Below are 25,511 nucleotides of genomic sequence, written 5' to 3' on the forward strand. Positions count from 1 at the left end.
TAGAAATCTCCACTTGCTAGCACTCCTGGAAAGGGTAAAACATAAAAAATTGCAATTGTCGCATATTTTATTACATGGTACAGTAGTGCATGCACAATGCACGGGTCAAGAGCTGACACTCTAGGACCCCAAAACACAGTTAAGGGACCAAGTGGGTTTAACCTTTATTATAAAGCCTGGTTACCCCCTCACTGTCACAATCCTGACAATCCTCCGAGCTCTAGCTCTTCTCCTATGTATTCCTCCCATATCCCCATAAATTTGGTTTTGCTGGGGATAACCTACAATGCTGTAATTTAACTGTATTTGTGAATCTTTTGTATGCTCTCTCGCATGCCCCCCCTTTTCACTCATCCTCCCAACTCCTCTCTCACCCACATCTCTCCCACCTCTACCTCTCCCTCCTCTCTCTCTTTCTCCCCACCTCTCTTCCCACACCCCTCTCACAGGAGACGAGGCACTTAAACCTTTTATACCAGGATCATAATACTGAGCCAAACGAGTTGATGAAATAAATGGTCATAAACAGGCAAACACACTATGAGACACAAAATACATGAGAGACACACTTACTGGGGGTCTGGGCAAAGAACTTGCCTTTCCTGGTTGAAATAAGCAAATAAACAAAGTTTTTAGTTGCCTGGGACTTGGCCCAAAATGTTCCATAACTCAAATCGGCTTGAAGTTCCTGACGCCACTGCTCTCTTTCTTCCGGGAGTTAGTACCAAACATCCTGGAATTGTTTTCGGCTTGCAATCCTAGCCGCGACCGCTACGTTCAATTCTTAGAACTTTGCCCAGAAAATTTGGAATTAGAAAATATTCTGCTTTGAAATTTCTGAAGCCAGCTCACTGCTATTTCTCCAAGAACATCATTTGTTTTGCTGGGGATGACCTACAATGCTGTAATTTTTAACTGAATTTGTGAATCTTTTGTATGTTTTCTCTCTCGTATGTCCCTTTTCTCTTGCTCCCCCCACATCTCTCTCCCTACATCTACACCTCTCTCTTTCTTCCCACCTTTTTGTCTCTCTCCCCCACCTCTCTCTTTCTTCCCACTTCTGTCTCTCTCGCCACACCTCTCTCTCCTCCCTGTCACGAGAGACCAGGCACTAACACCTTTTATACCGGGATCATAACACTGAGCAAAATGAGTTGATGAAATAAATTGTCATAAACAGGCAAACACACTATGAGACACAAAATACATGAGAAAGACACACTTACTGGGGGTCTGGGCAAAGAACTAGCCTTTCCTGGTTGAAATAAGCAAAGAAACAAAATTTTTCGTTGACCGGGACTTGGCCCAAAATATCCTGGAACTCAAAACTCAAATCTCTCTTTGTCTCTGTCCCTCTCTCTGTGTGTGTGTGTCTCTCTCTCTGTGTCAGGAATCAGGGGTCACGGCGGTCGCAACGTGACACCCCCCCTTTCCAGCCGTGTGTCCCCTTTGCCGGTACCCCCGCCGGGCTGCTGCTGCTCCGCACGCAGCGTGTAAACATGCGGCCGCTATTAGACCTGCACGCAGAGAGACACACAGAGAGAGACAAAGAGAGAGACAGAGAAATAAATAAATATATATATATATAAATATACATACATACATATATCAGAGAGAGAAATACACAGAGATGGTTTGGGCTCTGAATGAACGGTTGCATACTCTGGAGAGAGTATTTCCATTTTCAGACACATTTTGCCTAAACAGATTTTTGTGTGAAGTGTATAGTTTTTTCTATTATAAACAGGGACATGAGACCATGGTAAATATTAATTTTACATCCTTTATTTGCATCACTATCGCAGGTGGTGGAAGCATATAGATATGATTATAACTCATTGGAGGTACTGTACCTTGTGCAAGCGAAAGGTGAGTTGGCAAGAGTAGCCATGTGCATATCTGTGAGGTGCCCACTTGTGTGCTGTTTGTGACAGATGGTATACGTGGATGGATTTAGGGAAAATATTACTCATTTGAGGGACCTTTGCAAAGGGGCAGCGTGGGACAGCTTGCGAGCGGTGTATTAACCCTTGTCCCATATGCAGGTCAGGTGCTCGCAGGTGTGCAGTACGGGACACTGGTCATCATCAGGAAACTCTGTATATTTCACATTCTGTCAGGCCTATAGATATTAATAAATGCATGGAACCAAGTTTGTAATTTGTCAAATAGCATAACCGATATCTTTATTTGTTGCAGTCATGTCTTCTTCCTTTTTACTTTGTCCCTGTAATACCTAAAAATGTATTATGTACGTTTGTATTTAAGCCGTTTTAAATGTGCATTACATGCATTTACATAAACCCCTATCCCCCCTTTTCTTCTTTCCCCCTGGTTTGAGTTCTGTGCCTTCCTCCCCTTTCCCACAAAATAACTGCTGAACATACAATAAAAAACGGCTGAATATACAATAAAAGACAAGTTAAGAAAATGTGAAACAAATTACATGATTATTGCTTTTCCTTGGGGGGAAGGGGGGCGCAGTTGATGGAACTTCACACAGAAATGTCTAGTTCTTCCTCTGCAAATGACCATATCCTGATAGAAAATAATATGGCAAGTTTGCTCCCGACTTTAAAATAATCTTTCTAAATATAGCTGTTCTGTTGCATAACACCCATCCTATAACTTACACAGGAGTCTTTAGTTTCCCCAATGTTTCCAGTTACACAAACAAGACCATTGTTACATTTTCAATTAAGATATAGCTATGTTGCCAACAAAGCTACAATTTCAAACTTGGCTTTAACCTCAAAAGAGTTTTAAATGTCCTGTCACCTTGTCAACTAGATCAGCAGGACCTGGTCCTACACCAAGGATAGTCAGAGAGCCTGGCGCTATTTGAGTACGGCCAGCATCTTGAATCAAACTAATGGTCAATCCCAGCTGTTTAGTATGAGTAAGAAGTTCAACCAAGCTGTCTTCATCAGGTACTTTCACCACTACCTTTGGTTGCCCACAATATTCCCACTGCTTAAGAAGCTCTGGATTTCTCTTCAGGAGTTGCTTGTAAGCCGACACTGCAGCATGTGAGCACTGCGCAGCCACTTTTCCTTTCCCCATTTTCAAATCATTGCGGACAACCAATATCATTTTGAACTCGCTGCTCTCTCCCATGATGCTCACTTCACGCCCCATTTCTTTAGCTGCCATGGTTCCAATGTTCCAGGGGTAACCATACCGACCACGAAGGACCCAGCCAAGGAAAACGCCACAAGATACTCCTGCTGCCAGTGTCAGAGCCCCAGGATTAGAAAAATAATCCATTACAGATTACCTAAAATATAAGAATGAAATGAGTGAAACAAATGACATCTTTCAGATTGAATTTGTCATTGAAGAAAAAGCCTGATGAAAGTGTATATCACAATAATGCATATAATTGTGCAACATGTTTAAGGTAGACATACAAGTAAGTCCCTGGTCTGCAGTATGAAAGTATTTAAGAACTCTGTCTCGCGCCTACAGAAGCACCTTGCTTGAATGCCCATCACTTAAAATACAGCGATGGTAGCCTTAATGTGTTTGCAACTAATGTGTCACTTCTGCTGCTACTGATCTCTAACTCTCTCTCCAAACTCTCTCTCTCTCTCTCTCTCCAAACTCTCTCTCTCTCTCTCTCTCTCTCTCCAAACTCTCGCTCTCTCCAAACTCTCGCTCTCTCTCTCTCTCTCCAAACTCTCTCTCTCTCTCTCTCCAAACTCTCGCTCTCTCTCTCTCTCCAAACTCTCGCTCTCTCTCTCTCTCCAAACTCTCGCTCTCTCGCTCTCTCTCTCTCTCTCCAAACTCTCGCTCTCTCTCTCTCTCTCCAAACTCTCTCTCTCTCTCTCTCTCTCTCCAAACTCTCGCTCTCTCTCTCTCTCCAAACTCTCGCTCTCTCTCTCTCTCCAAACTCTCGCTCTCTCTCTCTCTCCAAACTCTCGCTCTCTCTCTCTCTCCAAACTCTCGCTCTCTCTCTCTCTCTCCAAACTCTCTCTCTCTCTCTCCAAACTCTCGCTCTCTCTCTCTCTCCAAACTCTCTCTCTCTCTCTCCAAACTCTCGCTCTCTCTCTCTCTCTCCAAACTCTCGCTCTCTCTCTCTCTCTCCAAACTCTCGCTCTCTCTCTCTCCAAACTCTCGCTCTCTCTCTCTCCAAACTCTCGCTCTCGCTCTCTCCAAACTCTCGCTCTCACTCTCTCTCTCTCCAAACTCTCGCTCTCTCCAAACTCTCGCTCTCTCCAAACTCTCGCTCTCTCCAAACTCTCGCTCTCTCCAAACTCTCGCTCTCTCCAAACTCTCGCTCTCTCCAAACTCTCGCTCTCTCCAAACTCTCGCTCTCTCCAAACTCTCGCTCTCTCCAAACTCTCGCTCTCTCCAAACTCTCGCTCTCTCCAAACTCTCGCTCTCTCCAAACTCTCGCTCTCTCCAAACTCTCGCTCTCTCCAAACTCTCGCTCTCTCCAAACTCTCGCTCTCTCCAAACTCTCGCTCTCTCTCTCTCCAAACTCTCGCTCTCTCTCTCTCCAAACTCTCGCTCTCTCTCTCTCCAAACTCTCGCTCTCTCTCTCTCCAAACTCTCGCTCTCTCTCTCTCCAAACTCTCGCTCTCTCTCTCTCCAAACTCTCGCTCTCTCTCTCTCCAAACTCTCGCTCTCTCTCTCTCCAAACTCTCGCTCTCTCTCTCTCCAAACTCTCGCTCTCTCTCTCTCCAAACTCTCGCTCTCTCTCTCTCCAAACTCTCGCTCTCTCTCTCTCCAAACTCTCGCTCTCTCTCTCTCCAAACTCTCGCTCTCTCTCTCTCCAAACTCTCGCTCTCTCTCTCTCCAAACTCTCGCTCTCTCTCTCCAAACTCTCGCTCTCTCTCTCCAAACTCTCGCTCTCTCTCTCCAAACTCTCGCTCTCTCTCTCCAAACTCTCGCTCTCTCTCTCCAAACTCTCGCTCTCTCTCTCCAAACTCTCGCTCTCTCTCTCCAAACTCTCGCTCTCTCTCTCTCAAACTCTCGCTCTCTCTCTCCAAACTCTCGCTCTCTCTCTCCAAACTCTCGCTCTCTCTCTCCAAACTCTCTCTCTCTCTCCAAACTCTCTCTCTCCTCCAACTGTCCCTCTCTCTCTCCTCCAACTGTCCCTCTCTCTCTCCTCCAACTGTCCCTCTCTCTCTCCTCCAACTGTCCCTCTCTCTCTCCTCCAACTGTCCCTCTCTCTCTCCTCCAACTGTCCCTCTCTCTCTCCTCCAACTGTCCCTCTCTCTCTCCTCCAACTGTCCCTCTCTCTCTCCTCCAACTGTCCCTCTCTCTCTCCTCCAACTGTCCCTCTCTCTCTCCTCCAACTGTCCCTCTCTCTCTCCTCCAACTGTCCCTCTCTCTCCTCCAACTGTCCCTCTCTCTCCTCCAACTGTCCCTCTCTCTCCTCCAACTGTCCCTCTCTCTCCTCCAACTGTCCCTCTCTCTCCTCCAACTGTCTCTCTCTCTCCTCCAACTGTCTCTCTCTCCTCCAACTCTCACTCTCTCCTCCAACTGTCCCTCTCTCTCCTCCAACTGTCTCTCTCTCCTAACTCTCTCTCTCTCTCCTAACTCTCTCTCTCTCTCCTAACTCTCTCTCTCTCTCCTAACTCTCTCTCTCTCTCCTAACTCTCTCTCTCTCTCCTAACTCTCTCTCTCTCCTAACCCTCTCTCTCTCTCCTAACCCTCTCTCTCCTAACCCTCTCTCTATCTCCCTCCTCCAACTGTCTCTCTCTCCCTCCTCCAACTGTCTCTCTCTCCCTCCTCCAACTGTCTCTCTCTCCCTCCTCCAACTGTCTCTCTCTCCCTCCTCCAACTGTCTCTCTCTCCCTCCTCCAACTGTCTCTCTCTCCCTCCTCCAACTGTCTCTCTCTCCCTCCTCCAACTGTCTCTCTCTCCCTCCTCCAACTGTCTCTCTCTCCCTCCTCCAACTGTCCCTCTCTCTCTCCTCCAACTGTCCCTCTCTCTCCTCCAACTGTCCCTCTCTCTCCTCCAACTGTCCCTCTCTCTCCTCCAACTGTCTCTCTCTCTCCTCCAACTGTCTCTCTCTCCTCCAACTCTCACTCTCTCCTCCAACTGTCCCTCTCTCTCCTCCAACTGTCTCTCTCTCCTAACTCTCTCTCTCTCTCCTAACTCTCTCTCTCTCTCCTAACTCTCTCTCTCTCTCCTAACTCTCTCTCTCTCTCCTAACCCTCTCTCTCTCTCCTAACCCTCTCTCTATCTCCCTCCTCCAACTGTCTCTCTCTCCCTCCTCCAACTGTCTCTCTCTCCCTCCTCCAACTGTCTCTCTCTCCCTCCTCCAACTGTCTCTCTCTCCCTCCTCCAACTGTCTCTCTCTCCCTCCTCCAACTGTCTCTCTCTCCCTCCTCCAACTGTCTCTCTCTCCCTCCTCCAACTGTCTCTCTCTCCCTCCTCCAACTGTCTCTCTCTCCCTCCTCCAACTGTCTCTCTCTCCCTCCTCCAACTGTCCCTCTCTCTCTCCTCCAACTGTCCCTCTCTCTCCTCCAACTGTCCCTCTCTCTCCTCCAACTGTCCCTCTCTCTCCTCCAACTGTCTCTCTCTCTCCTCCAACTGTCTCTCTCTCCTCCAACTCTCACTCTCTCCTCCAACTGTCCCTCTCTCTCCTCCAACTGTCTCTCTCTCCTAACTCTCTCTCTCTCTCCTAACTCTCTCTCTCTCTCCTAACTCTCTCTCTCTCTCCTAACTCTCTCTCTCTCTCCTAACTCTCTCTCTCTCTCTCCTAACTCTCTCTCTCTCTCCTAACCCTCTCTCTCTCTCCTAACCCTCTCTCTCCTAACCCTCTCTCTATCTCCCTCCTCCAACTGTCTCTCTCTCCCTCCTCCAACTGTCTCTCTCTCCCTCCTCCAACTGTCTCTCTCTCCCTCCTCCAACTGTCTCTCTCTCCCTCCTCCAACTGTCTCTCTCTCCCTCCTCCAACTGTCTCTCTCTCCCTCCTCCAACTGTCTCTCTCTCTCTCCTCCAACTGTCTCTCTCTCCCTCCTCCAACTGTCTCTCTCTCTCTCCTCCAACTGTCCCTCTCTCTCTCCTCCAACTGTCCCTCTCTCTCTCCTCCAACTGTCCCTCTCTCTCTCCTCCAACTGTCCCTCTCTCTCTCCTCCAACTGTCCCTCTCTCTCTCCTCCAACTGTCCCTCTCTCTCTCCTCCAACTGTCCCTCTCTCTCTCTTCCAACTGTCCCTCTCTCCTCCAACTGTCCCTCTCTCCTCCAACTGTCCCTCTCTCCTCCAACTGTCCCTCTCTCCTCCAACTGTCCCTCTCTCCTCCAACTGTATCTCTCTCTCCTCCAACTGTCTCTCTCTCTCCTCCAACTGTCTCTCTCTCTCCTCCAACTGTCTCTCTCTCTCCTCCAACTGTCTCTCTCTCCTCCAACTGTCTCTCTCTCTCCTCCAACTGTCTCTCTCTCTCCTCCAAACTCTCTCTCTCTCTCTCTCCTAACTCTCCTCCAACTGTCTCTCTCTCCCTCCTCCAACTGTCTCTCTCTCCCTCCTCCAACTGTCTCTCTCTCCCTCCTCCAACTGTCTCTCTCTCCCTCCTCCAACTGTATCTCTCTCCCTCCTCCAACTGTCTCTCTCTCTCTCTCTCTCCTCCAACTGTCTCTCTCTCTCTCTCTCTCTCCGCCAACTGTCTCTCTCTCTCTCTCTCCCCAACTGTCTCTCTCTCTCTCCAACTGTCTCTCTCTCTCTCTCCAATTGTCTCTCTCTCTCTCCAACTGTCTCTCTCTCTCTCCAACTGTCTCTCTCTCTCTCCAACTGTCTCTCTCTCTCTCCAACTGTCTCTCTCTCTCTCCAACTGTCTCTCTCTCTCTCTCCAACTGTCTCTCTCTCTCTCCCAACTCTCTCTCCCCCCAACTGTCTCTCTCCCCAACTGTCTCTCTCTCTCTCCCCCCCCCCAAGTGTCTCTCTCTCCCCCCCCCAACTGTCTCTCTCTCTCCCCCCCCAACTGTCTCTCTCCCCCCCAACTGTCTCTCTCCCCCCAACTGTCTCTCCATCTCTCTCTCCCCCAACTGTCTCTCTCTCCCCACCTCTCTCTTCTCACCAACTGTCTCCCCCCCTCTCGCCCCTCCCCTCCCCCCTCACATCTCTCACTCCCCTCTCCCCTCCCACGTCTCGCCCCTCCCCCACCTCTCTCCCCTCCCCCTCTCCCCCCTCCTCTCTCCCCCTCCCCCACCTGTCTGTCTCCCCCACCTCCTCTCCCCCCCACCTCTCTCTTCCCCCCCCCTCCTCTTTCCCCTCCCACCTCTCTTCTCCCCCCCCACCTCTTCCCCCCCCCCACACTCTCTCCCCCCCCCACACCTCTCTCCCCCCCCCCACACCTCTCTCCCCCCCCCCACACCTCTCTCCCCCCCCCCACACCTCTCTCCCCCCCCCCACACCTCTCTCCCCCCCCCCACACCTCTCTCCCCCCCCCCCACACCTCTCTCCCCCCCCCCACACCTCTCTCCCCCCCCCCACACCTCTCTCCCCCCCCCCCACACCTCTCTCCCCCCCCCCACACCTCTCTCCCCCCCCCCCCACACCTCTCTCCCCCCCCCCACACCTCTCTCCCCCCCCCACACCTCTCTCCCCCCCCCACACCTCTCTCCCCCCCCACACCTCTCTCCCCCCCCACACCTCTCTCCCCCCCCCACACCTCTCTCCCCCCCCCCTCACCTCTCTCCCCCCCACACCTCTCTCCCCCCCACACCTCTCTCCCCCCCACACCTCTCCCCCCCCCCCCACACACCTCTCTCCCCCCCCCCCCACACACCTCTCTCCCCCCCCACCTCTCTCCCCCCCCCACCTCTCTCCCCCCCCCCCACACACCTCTCTCCCCCCCCCACACCTCTCTCCCCCCCCACACCTCTCTCCCCCCCCACACCTCTCTCCCCCCCCCACACCTCTCTCCCCCCCCCACACCTCTCTCCCCCCCCCACACCTCTCTCCCCCCCCCACACCTCTCCCCCCCACACCCTCTCTCTCCCCCCCCACACCTCTCTCTCCCCCCCCCACACCTCTCTCCCCCCCCCACACCTCTCTCCCCCCCCACACCTCTCTCTCCCCCCCCACACCTCTCTCTCCCCCCCACACCTCTCTCCCCCCCCACACCTCTCTCCCCCCCCACACCTCTCTCTCCCCCCACACCTCTCTCTCCCCCCCACACCTCTCTCTCCCCCCCCACACCTCTCTCTCCCCCCCACACCTCTCTCTCCCCCCCACACCTCTCTCTCCCCCCCACACCTCTCTCTCCCCCCACACACCTCTCTCTCCCCCACACACCTCTCTCTCTCCCCCACACACCTCTCTCTCTCCCCCACCTCTCTTCTCCCCAAGCCAAAAGATGTGATGAGGTCATCTAGAGCACGTAGAGAGAGAGAGAAAAAAAAAAGAAGAGGTCAGAGAACAGACCCCTGAAGACTGACAGATTGAAAGCAGAAAGAGATGGTATTAGCAGACAAGATACTGAAAGTATGATGGGAGAGGCAAGAGGAAACCAAGGATAGAGCTTTATCAAAAATACTAAGAGTAGGGATTATGTGCTATAAGAGGGTGGTCCCCAGTATCAGAACAGAAAATAAGTAGAGTACACAAGAAGGGTGTAATGACCTGGTCGTTGGCAACATACCGTATTTGCCTGATTATTGGGCGATCCCCTAATTTTCAGAAGCAGTTGGTAAGAAGACAGTTTATACACACACATACACAGTCTCTCTCTGTCAGTGTCTCCATTTCTTAACCTCCCTGCCACAAGCAACATGGCTACCTCGGGACCCCAAGTTGGAGCTTCCACCATTAAACCCTTCTACCTCAGCCAACTGACGATTGGCTTGCAAAGTGGACAGGCCCCATTATAAAAGCGAGTATAGGCATAGAAGAACCAGGGGAGCGATGATGAACCTTAAAAGAGAATAAAGACTACATAGTGCAATATTGTCTAAACAAAACAAAATATGTAGAAGGCTCCCAAGTGAACACTCACAATATATTAGAAATAAATATGCAGATATCCAACTAACGTTTGGACCATGAAACAGTCCTTCCAAGGGTTTGAGTGATTTTACCTCTTATTGCACGTGATTTATTTTATTTTTTTGTCACTTTGCACTATATTTACACACTGTATATGATTTTATGATTATTTGCAAAATTTTAGAGTATTAGAGCGCCATCTAGTGTCGTTTAAATACCGTATTTCCTCGATTCTAAGACGCACTTTTTTCCCAATTTCACATCTCTGAAATAGGGGTGCGTTTTAGAATCGATGTACTAAAAAAATAAAAAAAAAAAAACCTGCTTGGGGGCGCTGCAGACGGAGGGCGTGCACCTTTCAGCGTTTTAACAAAAAGCGCGGTAGCCGTCTGCTTGAACCACGGCCCCCGCCCGCTCTCCCCCTTGTCTCAGTTGGTTGCTTGAAGTGCTGGCCCCCCCTCTGCGACCCACAGCAGTGCGGCTGTAGCGGCACCACCAGCTGACCGTCCCTGACTGCTACTCACAGCATCCAGCCCTCTGCTACTCACAGCTTCCAGCCCTCTGCTACTCACAGCTTCCAGCCCTCTGCTACTCACAGCTTCCAGCCCTCTGCTACTCACAGCTTCCAGCCCTCTGCTACTCACAGCATCCAGCCCTCTGCTACTCACAGCATCCAGCCCTCTGCTACTCACAGCATCCAGCCCTCTGCTACTCACAGCATCCAGCCCTCTGCTACTCACAGCATCCAGCCCTCTGCTACTCACAGCTTCCAGCCCTCTGCTACTCACAGCTTCCAGCCCTCTGCTACTCACAGCTTCCAGCCCTCTGCTACTCACAGCTTCCAGCCCTCTGCTACTCACAGCTTCCAGCCCCATGAACCCTCCGCCCCTCACAGCTTCCAGCCCCATGAACCCTCCGCCCCCCCTTCTGCTACTCACAGCTTCCTGCCCATGAACCCTCCACTACTCACAGCTTCCTGCCCCATGAACCCTCCACTACTCACAGCTTCCTGCCCCATGAACCCTCCGCTCCCCCCCCCCGCCCCCCTCTGCTACTCACAGCTTCGGCTGCCAGCCCCACGAGCCCTCCGACCCCTCCCTTGTCTCTGTCACTCTGTGTGTGTATGTGTCTTTCTCTGTGTGATTCTATCACTCTGTGTGTGTATGTGTCTCTCTCTGTGTGATTCTATCACTCTGTGTGTGTATGTGTCTCTGTGTATGTGTGTCTCTGTCACTCTGTGTGTGTGTATGTGTCTCTGTGTATGTGTGTCTCTCTGTCACTCTGTGTGTATGTGTCTTTCTCTGTGTGATTCTCTGTCACTCTGTGTGTGTATGTGTCTCTCTCTGTGTGATTCTCTGTCACTCTGTGTGTGTATGTGTCTCTCTCTGTGTGATTCTATCACTCTGTGTGTATGTGTCTCTCTGTGTGATTCTATCACTCTGTGTGTATGTGTCTCTCTGTGTGATTCTATCACTCTGTGTGTATGTGTCTCTCTGTGTGATTCTATCACTCTGTGTGTATGTGTCTCTCTGTGTGATTCTATCACTCTGTGTGTATGTGTCTCTCTGTGTGATTCTCTGTCACTCTGTGTGTGTATGTGTCTCTCTCTGTGTGATTCTCTGTCACTCTGTGTGTGTATGTGTCTCTCTCTGTGTGATTCTATCACTCTGTGTGTGTATGTGTCTCTGTGTATGTGTGTCTCTCTGTCACTGTGTGTGTGTATGTGTCTCTCTCTGTGTGATTCTCTGTCACTCTGTGTGTGTATGTGTCTCTCTCTGTGTGATTCTCTGTCACTCTGTGTGTGTTTGTGTCTGTGTGTGTGTGTGTCTCTGTCACTCTGTGTGTGTGTGTATGTGTCTCTCTCTCTGTGTGATCCTCTGTCACTCTGTGTGTGTATGTGTCTCTCTGTGTGATTCTCTGTCACTCTGTGTGTGTTTGTGTCTGTGTGTGTGTGTGTCTCTGTCACTCTGTGTGTGTGTGTATGTGTCTCTCTCTCTGTGTGATCCTCTGTCACTCTGTGTGTGTATGTGTCTCTCTGTGTGATTCTCTGTCACTCTGTGTGTGTGTATGTGTCTCTCTCTGTGTGTCTGTTACTCTGTGTGTGTTTGTGTATGTGTCTCTGTGTGTGTTTGTCTCTGTCACTCTGTGTTTGTGTATGTGTCTCTGTGTGTCCCCCTCCCCTCCACTGTCTCCCTCCCCCCCTCCCCTCCACTGTCTCCCTCCCCCCTCCCCTCCACTGTCTCCCTCCCCCCCTCCCTCCACTGTCTCCTCCCCCCTCCCCTCACTGTCTCCCTCCCCCCTCCCCTCCACTGTCTCCCCCCCCCCTCCCCTCCACTGTCTCCCTCCCCCCTCCCCTCCACTGTCTCCCTCCCCCCCTCCCCTCCACTGTCTCCCTCCCCCCCCTCCCCTCCACTGTCTCCCTCTCCCTCCACTGTCTCCCTCCCCCCTCCACTGTCTCCCTCCCCCCCTCCCCTCCACTGTCTCCCTCCCCCCCTCCCCTCCACTGTCTCCCTCCCCCCCTCCCCTCCACTGTCTCCCTCCCCCCTCCCCTCCACTGTCTCCTCCCCCCCTCCCCTCCACTGTCTCCCTCCCCCCCTCCCCTCCACTGTCTCCCTCCCCCCCTCCCCTCAACTGTCTCCCTCCCCCCTCCACTGTCTCCCTCCCCCCTCCCCTCCACTGTCTCCCTCCCCCCTCCACTGTCTCCCTCCCCCCCTCCCCTCCACTGTCTCCCTCCCCCCTCCCCTCCACTGTCTCCCTCCCCTCCACTGTCTCCCTCCCCACTCCCCTCAACTGTCTCCCTCCCACCCTCCCCATCCACTGTCTCCCTCCCACCCTCCCCATCCACTGTCTCCCTCCCACCCTCCCCATCCACTGTCTCCCTCCCACCCTCCCCATCCACTGTCTCCCTCCCACCCTCCCCATCCACTATCTCCCTCCCACCCTCCCCATCCACTGTCTCCCTCCCACCCTCCCCATCCACTGTCTCCCTCCCCATCCACTGTCTCCCTCCCACCTCCCCATCCACTGTCTCCCTCCCACCCTCCCCATCCACTGTCTCCCTCCACCCTCCCCATCCACTGTCTCCCTCCCACCCTCCCCATCCACTGTCTCCCTCCCACCCTCCCCATCCACTGTCTCCCTCCCACCCTCCCCATCCACTGTCTCCCTCCCACCCTCCCCACCCACTGTCTCCCTCCCCCCCTCCCCATCCACTGTCACCCTCCCCCCCTCCCCTCCACTGTCTCCCTCCCCTCCACTGTCTCCCTCCCCCTCCCCTCCACTGTCTCCCTCCCCTCCACTGTCTCCCTCCCCTCCACTGTCTCCCTCCCCTCCTCCCCTCCACTGTCTCCATTCTTCCCCATCCCCTTCTCCCCCATCCCCTTCTCCCCATCCCTCCATTCCCCCCCTTTCTCCCCCCCTTCCCACCTCCTTCCCTCCTTTCCCCCCCCTTCCCTCCTTTCCCCCCCTTCCCTCCTTTCTCTCCCCCCTTCCCTCCTTTCTCTCCCCCCTTCCCTCCTTTCTCTCCCCCCCTTCCCTCCTTTCTCTCCTTCCTCCCCCCATCCATTCTCTCTCTGCTCATCCGATACTGTCTCTCTCTCTCCCCATTCTGTGTCTGCCTCTCTCTAGTGCAGATAAATGTATGCTACTGTTTGCTTAAAAAAATAAAAAAATCTGCACATTTAATATATTGGGTTTTTTTTCCCACAATTTTTTTATTAAATCAAGGGTGCGTCTTAGAATCGATGGCGTCTTAGAATCGAGGAATAGGGTATAAAAGCCAGTATGTACGTTTCAACACAACTTTAATTTTAAAACAATTGCTTCAATTGGGCCAATATGGTAGTTACATAGTTAACATGAAGGAATACACTGTAGAACAGGGTTTCTGTGTGTGTATGTGTCTCTGTGTGTGTTTGTCTCTGTCACTCTGTGTTTGTGTATGTGTCTCTGTGTGTCCCCCTCCCCTCCACTGTCTCCCTCCCCCCCTCCCCTCCACTGTCTCCCTCCCCCCCTCCCCTCCACTGTCTCCCTCCCCCCCTCCCCTCCACTGTCTCCCTCCCCCCTCCCCTCCACTGTCTCCCTCCCCCCCTCCCCTCCACTGTCTCCCCCCCCCCCTCCCTCCACTGTCTCCCTCCCCCCCTCCCTCCACTGTCTCCCCCCCCCCCTCCCCTCCACTGTCTCCCTCCCCCCTCCCCTCCACTGTCTCCCTCCCCCCTCCCCTCCACTGTCTCCCTCCCCCCTCCCCTCCACTGTCTCCCTCTCCCCTCCACTGTCTCCCTCCCCCCTCCACTGTCTCCCTCCCCCCTCCCCTCCACTGTCTCCTCCCCCCTCCCCTCCACTGTCTCCCTCCCCCCCTCCCCTCCACTGTCTCCCTCCCCCCCTCCCCTCCACTGTCTCCCTCCCCCCCTCCCCTCCACTGTCTCCCTCCCCCCCTCCCCTCCACTGTCTCCCTCCCCCCCTCCCCTCCACTGTCTCCCTCCCCCCCTCCCTCAACTGTCTCCCTCCCCCCTCCACTGTCTCCCTCCCCCCTCCCCTCCACTGTCTCCCTCCCCCCTCACTGTCTCCCTCCCCCCCTCCCCCCTCCCCTCCACTGTCTCCCTCCCCTCCACTGTCTCCCTCCCCACTCCCCTCAACTGTCTCCCTCCCACCCTCCCCATCCACTGTCTCCCTCCCACCCTCCCCATCCACTGTCTCCCTCCCACCCTCCCCATCCACTGTCTCCCTCCCACCCTCCCCATCCACTATCTCCCTCCCACCCTCCCCATCCACTGTCTCCCTCCCACCCTCCCCATCCACTGTCTCCCTCCCCATCCACTGTCTCCCTCCCACCCTCCCCATCCACTGTCTCCCTCCCACCCTCCCCATCCACTGTCTCCCTCCCACCCTCCCCATCCACTGTCTCCCTCCCACCCTCCCCATCCACTGTCTCCCTCCCACCCTCCCCATCCACTGTCTCCCTCCCACCCTCCCCACCCACTGTCTCCCTCCCCCCCTCCCCATCCACTGTCACCCTCCCCCCCTCCCCTCCACTGTCTCCCTCCCCTCCACTGTCTCCCTCCCCCCTCCCCTCCACTGTCTCCCTCCCCTCCACTGTCTCCCTCCCCTCCACTGTCTCCCTCCCCTCCTCCCCTCCACTGTCTCCATTCTTCCCCATCCCCTTCTCCCCCATCCCCTTCTCCCCCATCCCTCCATTCCCCCTTCCTTTCTCCCCCCTTTCCCACCTCCTTCCCTCCTTTCCCCCCCCCTTCCCTCCTTTCCCCCCCTTCCCTCCTTTCTCTCCCCCCCTTCCCTCCTTTCTCTCCCCCCTTCCCTCCTTTCTCTCCCCCCCTTCCCTCCTTTCTCTCCTTCCTCCCCCCATCCATTCTCTCTCTGCTCATCCGATACTGTCTCTCTCTCTCCCCATTCTGTGTCTGCCTCTCTCTAGTGCAGATAAATGTATGCTACTGTTTGCTTAAAAAAATAAAAAAATCTGCACATTTAATATATTGGGTTTTTTTTTCCCACAATTTTTTTATTAAATCAAGGGTGCGTCTTAGAATCGATGGCGTCTTAGAATCGAGGAAATAGGGTATAAAAGCCAGTATGTACGTTTCAACACAACTTAATTTTAAAACAATTGCTTCAATTGGGCCAATATGGTAGTTACATAGTTAACATGAAGGAATACACTGTAGAACAGGGTTTCCCAAACTTTTTTTTCCGTGACCCGGTTATTTTTGAACTTCTCCTTCATGACCCACTAACATTTTTATCGCCTATACTGGCCTATAGGGCCTGCACAGACACACACACAGCCACTGATACACACACCGATACACACACACACACACAGCCACTGACAGACACGCAGCCACTGACACACACACTGATACATACACACAGCCTCTGATACACACACACGCAGCCACACAGAGACACTGCTACACACACACACTGATACAGATACACACACAGATACACACACACACTCGCTCTCCCCTATACGCACACAGACACAAACAGTGAATTACCGCAACGACGGATGTGAGTGACTGGAGAGGGGGCCAGGGACACTTGGGTGGGAGGGAGGGGGCCAGGGGCACTGGGGTGGGTGGGTGGGGCCCAGGGGCACTGGGGTGGGTGGGTGGGAGGGGCCCAGGGCACTGGGGTGGGTGGGTGGGAGGGGGCCAGGGGCACTGGGGTGGGTGGGTGGGAGGGGGCCAGGGGCACTGGGGTGGGTGGGTGGGAGGGGGCCAGGGGCACTGGGGTGGGTGGTGGGGGCCAGGGGCACTGGGGTGGGTGGGTGGGGGCCAGGGGCACTGGGGTGGGTGGGTGGGGGCCAGGGGCACTGGGGTGGGTGGGTGGGAGGGGCCAGGGGCACTGGGGTGGGTGGGTGGGAGGGGGCCAGGGGCACTGGGGTGGGTGGGTGGGAGGGGGCCAGGGGCACTGGGGTGGGTGGGTGGGAGGGGGCCAGGGGCACTGGGGTGGGTGGGTGGGAGGGGGCCAGGGGCACTGGGGTGGGTGGGTGGGAGGGGGCCAGGGGCACTGGGGTGGGTGGGTGGGAGGGGGCCAGGGGCACTGGGGTGGGTGGGTGGGAGGGGGCCAGGGGCACTGGGGTGGGTGGGTGGGAGGGGGCCAGGGCACTGGGGTGGGTGGGTGGGAGGGGGCCAGGGGCACTGGGGTGGGTGGGTGGGAGGGGGCCAGGGGCACTGGGGTGGGTGGGTGGGGGCCAGGGGCACTGGGGTGGGTGGGTGGGGGCCAGGGGCACTGGGGTGGGTGGGGGCCAGGGGCACTGGGGTGGGTGGGTGGGGGCCAGGGGCACTGGGGTGGGAGGGAGGGGGCCAGGGGCACTGGGGTGGGAGGCAGTGACTGGGTGGGTGACTTGCCTTGCCGCCGGACGCTTTCCCCTGCTGCCCCCCGATATCCCCTGCTGCCCGGGACGTGAGGTGGGCTTGGGGGCACGGGAGGTTGGCTCGGGAGGGGGTGCCACGGGAGGTGAGCTCGGGAAGCTGGCCGCGGGGGGAAGCCGGCCGCAGTAGGAGCTTGTACTTCCCTCTCCGTCCCATGTAACGTGCGGGGCCGCAGAGGAGCTGGTACTTCCTCCTCCGTCCCACGTTGGGAGCGGGGGGGGGGGGAGGAAGGGAGCGGGGGGGGAGGAGGGAGCGGGCCCTGCGCAAGCGCGCGGGACTGCGGGGGGAATCGCCGCCATTTTTTTAAATTGAGCAGGGGGGACGGGAGACACCGCGCGGCCAGCCTCGCTGCGACCCCGGCAATTTTGGTGCCGTGGCCCGGTGCCGGGTCGCGACCCACCATTTGGGAAACGCTGCTGTAGAAGGTCTTGGAAATCAAAGAAGTGAAGAAAATGGAACAAGCGAGAAAATACTTGGTGTTCAAGAAACGGGGTGCTAGTTAAAGAGACAGACAGGGATAAAGATGTTATATTTGATGTGTAACTTTGCATGCTTGAAGGTGGGGCAGAGGGAAGAGTTACAAATGTGAGCGAGTGTAGGGATCAGGATGGAAGCAAGAGGTTTGAGGAGATTGGAGAGAATGGGGTCCAGAGGGCAAGTGGAAGAGGGGGAGGATGAGAGCAACAGACACCTCCTCTGTGAAGAAAATATTTAAGGAAGGCAGGAGAAGTGTTAAGAAGAGGAGAAAAGGCATTTACACAACATTTTAGCATAATAAACGTATTTGCAGGTTGCAAACGCACACCGTTTCAGGAATCTCCCTCTCTCAGGTGCAATATTAAATATATAATATGTAAATATTTCACCTAAGGGAGATTCCCAAAACGTTGCGCTCAGGAAGGGAGATTTGCAAAACGTTGTGCGTTTGCAACCTGCAAATAAACAGTTTATTATGCTAAAATTGGGGAATGTTTTTTTTCTAAACCCCCTGAGTTTTACTTTAGCCTTTGATACGCAGCTGATACAATTGTGTCTCCTGTGATCTGGGTTATCCGACACCCTTGCTAAAACAAAGCATTTATCCCGTGTGATCAAAAATGATCTTTTGTATTCTCCCAAAAAGTGTGCAAAGAATGAATATTTTTTTTTTACTGTGGCAGAATCCCATGTTCAGAAGTGATGTATTTGCATGAATGAAGATGTCTACGATAAAGCAATTTTAAGAGATAAGGGCAGAAAACCATCAAAAATTCTCTCAGAAAAAGCTTGATGGATCTGCCAACAGAACAATTACCTTCTGGATAAGGTTTTTAATTCATGCCAGTATCTAACCACGATGTGCAAGTATACAATTAAACATGATATGTAAACACAGACTTGACAATTTCATTACCTTATGTCATGCGGGACCAGAACTTTTAACACCTAAACCACCAGGATCACTATCACCAGACAGGACACAATAATTGAATAAACGAAAGTTTATCCTGGCAAGCCAGCAAACACACAAAATACATAAACACAGTGAAACACTCACCAACTGGGGGCAAGAAACTAGCCTCAACTAGGTGCAGGGGCCAGCTTACCTTGAGCATCCTCTTCCCTGGCTTCTCAGTGCTCTTTAACACAAAGTACTTTTGAATCTCCTGCCAGCCGTGTCTGATCAGCGCCGCAGTTGCTTGGGATTTTTTGGCTGCTCCGGTGCTTCTACGTCAAGAACAGTGCTATTTCCCACAGAGCACTTTTGAAAAGCCCCCCAACTGTGTCTCAGATCGACTCCAGAGATGTTTTGGTTCCCTGATCGGGCGCGTGCCTTACATAGCCCTCATTGGCTATACTTAACATGGAGCAGACGCCGCAGGTCAATCACAGTGCGGATCGTGACAGTGCAGCCAGAGGACGAGAGCTCACCCGCCTGCACCAATGGGGAAGAGGAGCCATCTTAGGTGCTCAGGACCGCCCTTGGATGACGGAGCTGCTGGCAAGCGGGGAATTCAAACTTGCCAATGGAAATCCTACGGGGCTTGTCCCCTTGGCAAGCTCTATACCTCCCCTGGGTAGGCACCTCAGTGTCTGCGGGGAACAAAGACTCTGCCCCACTGAGAGCCCATCCTCGGACCTGGTAATAAGCCCTTCCCCGCTCACCTTTTGGCCCGACACCTAGCTGCTCCCAAACTTTTGTCATGACCCAGCATTTCTCTGCAGACAGCCCAATTAAAGTGAACTACTGGGTCTGGATAGAGAAATGCTAAAATACATAAATTACTGGCTAGCTGACCAACTGTATGGGGAACACGACCAGTTGCCAGCGTGGGTCTAGCACCAACCGAGGAGCAGCGAGCAGCCTTCCACCAGGTACAGTAGTGGACCCAGGCAGTGGTCTCTACACTGTCTACAGACGGGACAGTGGAGGAGACAGGTGGGCATCCAGTTGCAGGTGAATGATGTCCGGAGGAAGCATTTGCATCCAGTGACCATCGGAGATCGCCAGGCAGCCGGCCTGATCGACTCCAGTGCCGCAGTCACTCTTGTGCGACCTGATATGGTCAACCCAGAGCACTTGCTTCCTGTCACAGGGATGCAGGTCACCATGCCAGACGGGGGACCTATGTCAATTCTTGACTGGGGTGCCGGTCGAGGAAAGAGAGATGTGGGTGTCCTGCCAGGTATGAATACTGAGATCCCACTCTGTAATTACATGGGGCACCTCATCTGCTGCAGAAGATGCTTCTGTGGCCGCGGTCACAAGGAGCCAACGTCTGGCACTTGCCCAGGCAGGGGAGCTTTTAGTACCCCTGCCCACTGAGGAGATCACCTTCCCCCTGCATTTGAAGACCACCGATTCCTGAGGTCACCGAGGAGACCAGGCAAGGTAAGCCAGACCGAGTCTGTACTGTGTCCTGACCTCTCTGCCAACATACCTGCTTCCCCATCCCCTGACTTAATGACTACGGGTGAATGGCCGGAGCTCGGTGCACGGTTCAGAGAAGCTGTACACTCCGATCCCGACTTAGAGGGCATGAGACTGCGGGCAGCCGAGTGTGTCGGATCGCTATGTCTGGCATCGTGGGCAAGCCACCGATGCTCCAGACAGGGTATTGACAGGTAGGAGACAGTTAGTAGTACCCAGGGAGTATAGGCAGCAGTTGTTGCAGGTAGCCCACTCCATTCCAGTAGCGGGGCATTAGGGGATCTCCTGCACTAGATTCCAGCAACTGCAGCGTTTCTACTGTACGGGGGCATCTCAGGCAGTATCGGCATTCTGCCGCTTCTGTGATGCTTGCCAGCGGGTAGGTAAGTCGGTTGACTGTGTGAAGGTCCCCCTGAACCCACTATTGGTGATCAGTTAACCTTTTCAGAGAGTAGTAGTAGACATAGTGGGTCCACTTATGATCCCTAGCCGGTCAGGGAAGAGTTACGTCCTCATGGTGGTTGATTTTGCAAATAGGTAGCCCTCCTCAAATCGAGGCAAGGAAGGTGGCAGAGGCATTTATAGGGATTTTTACTAGGGTAGGATTCCCTAGTGAGATTCTAACTGACCAAGGGGCGCAATTCATTTCTGAATTGCTCCAGTGTCTCTGGGCTACGTGCGGGGTGACAGCCCTCCGTACTGCCCCTTACCACACCCAGACAAACGAACAGTGTGAGCGGTTCAATGGTACCCTGAAGCAAATGCTGTGGCATTTGTAGAAGCTGAACAGGGAGACTGTGAGGCTCATTTACAGCATTTGCTGTTTGCGTACCGAGAGGTACCGCAAGAGTCCACCGGGTTCTCTTCTTTTGAGCTCCTATATGGGCGCAGAGACCTGAGACCATTTGACCTGTTCCATGAGGGATGGGAAGGGGAGACTACAGATACTGATGCTTCTGTGCTACAGTATGTAGTTGTCACGCTGCGCTCACCACGGACAAGGAGGGACCCCGGAACTGAGGTGGAAAGGGTAATACTTGCACCCACAGCTGCGGGGACACGCCTGGAAGGTGGATAGTAGGCGTCCGGAACTGCACGGGAGAAATGATAAAAAGTTCAGATACTCGCCGGATAATTGGGAAGTTCCAGTAGAATAGTCGGTGCCGAGAGCCTTGGGTTTGGAGCCGGGAGGTAGGTAGGAATCCGTAAGCCGAGGTGGAGGGTTGGAGAGTTCGGGAGGTCAGAGGGCAAGCCAGAGGTCGAAATCCAGAGCGGGTCCACAGTCAAGCCGGTTCGGTACACAGGAGATCACTAGAAGAGACAGAGGCAAAAAGCACTAAGGCAGGCACGAACGTGGGTAACGCAGGTCACACGAAGCTATGCTCAGCCAAAGAAGGAATGGCTGAGCAGGGTAGAAATGTGAATCATAGCCCATTAGGAACAGGGGGAGGGACGGAGGAGCGACCCCATGGGAGGCAGGGATAGGTAGGGGATGTGTCACAGCTGGTGAGTTGACGCGAGGCTTGTGAGCGGTGCACACGCATCAGGCGTGTGCACCGCGCGGGCGAGGTGCGCGCGGCCTGGGCAGGGGGTGGGAGTTCCTCCCGCGGAAGGACTGAAGAGTCTGTGTGTGCGCGCGCATGCGCGCGTCCTGTGACAGCTGCGGGGACTGGAGAGGAAGGAGGAGGGTCCCACTCGCGGCGGTGAGACTGTGGAGCCGGGACCGGGGAGTTGCGGCGCGGGGGAAACCCTCTTTGGGAGAGGTGTTCCCCGGGATCTTACAGTAGTAGAGCTCAGGGAGCAGTTAGAAAATCTCATGGGGTTGGCACAGGCTAACCTGCAGGATGCTCAGACCAAGCAGAAGCGTTGCTATGATCGGAATGCCATAGTAGAGAGTTCATCCTGGGGTAGAAAGTGCTTGTTCTGAAGCCCACTCGGCAAAACAAACTCATGGCTGCCTCGGCTGGCCCGTATATGCTACTCCGGCGGGTGAACGTGGGCAACTATGTTGTACAGTTAGACCCTGAGACAGCGATGCATAGGACATATCACATTAATATGTTGAAGGCTTATCACACGAGTGAGCCATCAGTGCTGGCTATCTGTAGCCCACCGATGGGGGACTCGGTGAGCCAAGCTCTGCCCAATCTCCCAGTGGAAGTTAGGCAGGGGGGAACTCAAGGCACCCCAGAAAGTGCAAGCACGAGCTATGCTAGACGAGTATAAGGTCCTTTTCACGGACAAGCCAGGCAGGTTCACCGGGGATTAGATACCCCTGCATAAGAATGCCTATTGGGAATCTGCAGAGGTGAAGCGGAGCATAGCGGAGGGGTTAGAAGAGATGCAGGTCCTAGGGGTGATAGTACCGTCTCAGAATACTTGGGCTTCACCAGTAGTCCTGGTACCCAAGTAGGATGGAACCACCCGGTTGTGTGTGGACTACCGGCAGCTCAACGCTCAGACAGAGTCAGATGCTTATCCCATGCCCCGCATGGATGAGCTCCTAGATGAGCTTGCAGGGGCAAGGTATCTGACCACCATGTATATGTCCCAGGGTTATTGGCAGCTTTCAGCACCCCGAATGGCTTATATGAATGTCTAGTTATTCCAATCGGGATGTAGAATGCCACGGCTACCTTCCAACGCCTTGTCAATAGGTTACTGGAGGGGATGCAAAGTTTTGCTCAGGCATACCTAGATGATATAGCTATGTTTAGCAACTCCTGGGAAACACACTTAGAGCATGTAGCAGCGGTGCTGAGGAGCATCAGGGAAGCCGGGTTAACCATCTAAGTGTCTAGTCGGAATGGCAGAGGTACTGTACCTAGGGCATAGGGTAGGAGGGGGATACCTCAAGCCAGAGCATACTAAAGTGGAGGCAATGTTAGAGTGACCAGTGCCCTGCACAAAGAAGCAGGTTATGGTTTTCTGAGGCACCGCTAGCTACTATAGGAAGTTTGTGCCCCAGTACAGCGCCCTAGCCAAACCCCTTGACTGACCTAACCCAGAAGAAAATCTCGGTTCTGGTTGCCAGGGGAGGCTCATCCCCCTTATTTCCCTTGACTTTCATAACCCCCACACCCTCTCCTCCCTCTCCTCATGTTGCATCCCCTTTAGGCTGCGCTTATAGTGCCGACGACGACGATGCAACGTCGCCCGAAAACAAATGCATTGTCGCCGGCGTGTGCGCTTATAGTAAGTCCGACGGCGACAAAGCAACGCAATTTTTTTTAAGCAGGCAATATTTGATTTTTCAGGGGCTGTCGCCTCATGTGACAGCCCCTGAACCAATCAATGGCCTGGTCGCCCGCAACTCCGCCGCAAAGCGAAATACGTTTGCTAGCGGTGACGGCGTAACGCATCGCCATCGCGGGCACTATACGCGCGGCCTTAGACTTCACATCACTTTTGTGTCAGATTACACTTTTCATTAGTGTGAGTATATATATATATATATATATATATATATATATATATATATAGCAACTGTAAATATTACTGTATGTTCATTTGCATGTCTTTTATATATATATATATATATATATATATATATATATATATATATATATAAAAAACCCGTCTTCCCATAAGAGAAGGCACAAAAACAGCAACACTCAGATATAGCAAAAAGACATGTATTAGCAGTCACAAAACAGCACACTATAAACCCAACGTTTCGGTCCTGGCAGGACCTTCCTCAGGGGGGCTTTTTTTTTTTTTATAATATATATATATATATATATATATATATATACACACACACACACACACACACACACACACACACACACACACACACACACACACACACACATCTACACGTAATATATTACAATCTGATTTGGCTTATTCCACGATGATCTTGTTCTTGAGTGCTGGGAACTTCCCTATATGTCATTGTATATCTGTGGAGGGTATAGGGTCCCTCCCTGTTCCACCACTATCCATTCAGACATATCCTTACATTGCATTTATTGAGTGCGGTCAAGTAAGTGCCAAGTTTTTCACATTCTCATTGTGAACCTGCCCTACCTGTTAAACCTGACTTGATTTTTGAAACTATGGAGGAAAATCTAAATCAACATGTTTTCCATAAGAGCCTCCTTCATCTCACTGTAACATGTTGGGTTTCGGTCGTTACTTCATTACCAACATAACCGCATTGTACATGTATCTTTTCCGGAAAGACAGCAGCGTGCAGGCTGTTAAATAATAAAGGTGTTTGCTCGATTGCAGATCTCACCAAACCTCTCCCTAATCCTCCCTCGTTGCTGCAGTCACTTCCTGGTTCCTTTCTGTCGCTCTGTTCTAACGTCATCGATGCGCAGCCAAAAAAAAAAACCTCACGCCCTTCAACGATCTCTTACCATCTACTCCCCAGTTCTTTCTCAAGTTGATTGGGGGAATCTTCCAGCAGAGAAGAAACGTGAAAGAGTAGTAGGCGATTTTATTCGTTTAGCCCAAATGTAAAGGGCGTCGCATAGTTCATGCGTCACAGTGAATGAAGGAAAGGTGTTGGTGTGGAAGGAAGTGACGTCAGGTCTGCTTCCTGTAACCCGGTGAGTGTGAGGAGTGTGAGCAGCCGCCTTCGCGCCGAGAGCAGAGCTGGTGAGAGAGAGATGGGGATACTGAGAGAAGTAGAGAGAGGGATAGAGATGATACTGCTTCATCAGTAAACACTGGCAGGGAGAGCCCTTTCTACACTGCTAATTACTATTTGATAATCATATGATAGTCACGGGATGCACAGGTTATACTGACGTTTGTGTTGTTATATACACGCGGTCATTCGTCCAGGGGATGAAGTGGATTGTGTTCAGGCAACAATCATTTTTAATAATACTATTACCATAATTTCTAAAAACATGTTATTAATGGTAACAAATCTAGTGATTTAAAAAAAAATAAAAAAAATATATATATATATATATATATATATATATATATATTGTATGAGAAAAAGAAAAAAGAGATGACCCCGCATCCATGGGATGAGTAAAGGCAACTCTGCAACCGACTTTTCTAATATAAGAAATTTAAGATGTAGTCATCTGTCGGTGGTGCTATAAGGGCATAAATTATTGCAAAAAAAGGGAAAAGAGCCCCAATGAAAGCACTCTGGTATGCCTGACAGTACAAAATCACAATGTTTATTGAAAAAGTTACAGAACATAAAGTAAAATTAAAGCACAGAAATTTTAAAACAAGGCATGGATCCCCTGAGAAGTGCAAACTAGATAAACCCTCAATTCAGGGAGTTACCCTGAGAGACAGTACAAGGTCTAATAAGACATATAGATGCTAAAGAGTACCCGACAGGGTGTAAATGTAGAAGCTGCTGACAGACATTAAAAGGTGGCTAAATAAGGTGATTGGTGGACTGTATAACAAAGTGCAGCAGTCTCCCTACATCAGGGGGCAAAATTACACCAATGCAAAAACAACAGACTAGCTGTGAAAAAACACATATATAGTCACAAGGAGCACACCTAGGTCTGTGGCAGCAAATGAATGATACTTCACCTCATGTCAGGTACTCTGCACAGTCTTTGAGGAATCAAGGAGAGAAGCTCACAGCACATGAGTATGTCCTAGAGAAGGGACACTACAGGGGATCCTGCAACTGGACCTGCTCTAATTAGGCTGGTGATAGTGGGCACCTGTGGTGTTTAATGGGTAGCACATGTAGTAGGGAGTAAACTAATTCATTAGCATAATGTGTCACAGAGGCATCACGGGCTGAGAGCCAATGTTAGGGATGTATTACCTAA

At 52.6% G+C, this 25,511-nt stretch overlaps 2 protein-coding genes across 12 annotated transcripts in view; one reads left to right on the forward strand and one right to left on the reverse strand.

Annotated features, from left to right (window-relative positions):
* Nucleotides 1-1,763: 1,763 nt before the first annotated feature.
* Nucleotides 1,764-24,281, reverse strand: PTRH2 (peptidyl-tRNA hydrolase 2). Of its 7 annotated transcripts, none has more exons than XM_075589664.1 (3): nt 24,108-24,281; nt 20,869-21,051; nt 1,764-3,277 (listed from the first exon to the last, which is right to left on the reverse strand). In XM_075589664.1, the coding sequence occupies exon 3, from the start codon at nt 3,265-3,267 to the stop codon at nt 2,752-2,754; it is 516 nt and encodes a 171-aa protein (XP_075445779.1). In that variant the 5' UTR covers nt 3,268-3,277; nt 20,869-21,051; nt 24,108-24,281; the 3' UTR covers nt 1,764-2,751. The 7 variants fall into 7 exon arrangements, with proteins under 7 accessions (XP_075445779.1, XP_075445777.1, XP_075445783.1 ...); XM_075589662.1 differs by lacking the exon at nt 24,108-24,281 and adding an exon at nt 23,773-24,052; XM_075589668.1 differs by lacking the exon at nt 24,108-24,281 and adding an exon at nt 23,984-24,027.
* Nucleotides 24,089-25,511, forward strand: part of VMP1 (vacuole membrane protein 1) — a 479,796-nt gene continuing 478,373 nt past the window's right edge. For 3 of the 5 annotated variants that reach the window (XM_075589658.1, XM_075589660.1, XM_075589661.1), the window contains exon 1: nt 24,089-24,348. The gene's annotated coding sequence lies outside the window, so the exon portion shown is untranslated. The remainder of the gene's footprint in view (nt 24,349-25,511) is intronic. The other 2 variants (XM_075589657.1, XM_075589656.1) reach the window with 2 other exon arrangements.

The sequence above is a fragment of the Ascaphus truei genome, chromosome 3 (genome assembly GCF_040206685.1).
Source record: "Ascaphus truei isolate aAscTru1 chromosome 3, aAscTru1.hap1, whole genome shotgun sequence".
In the NCBI taxonomy this organism is placed as follows: domain Eukaryota; kingdom Metazoa; phylum Chordata; class Amphibia; order Anura; family Ascaphidae; genus Ascaphus; species Ascaphus truei.

Coding starts and splice junctions, on each gene's coding strand:
- PTRH2 (XM_075589664.1), bottom strand. CDS start 3,267: ATGGATTATTTTTCTAATCCTGGGGCTCTGACACTGGCAGCAGGAGTA.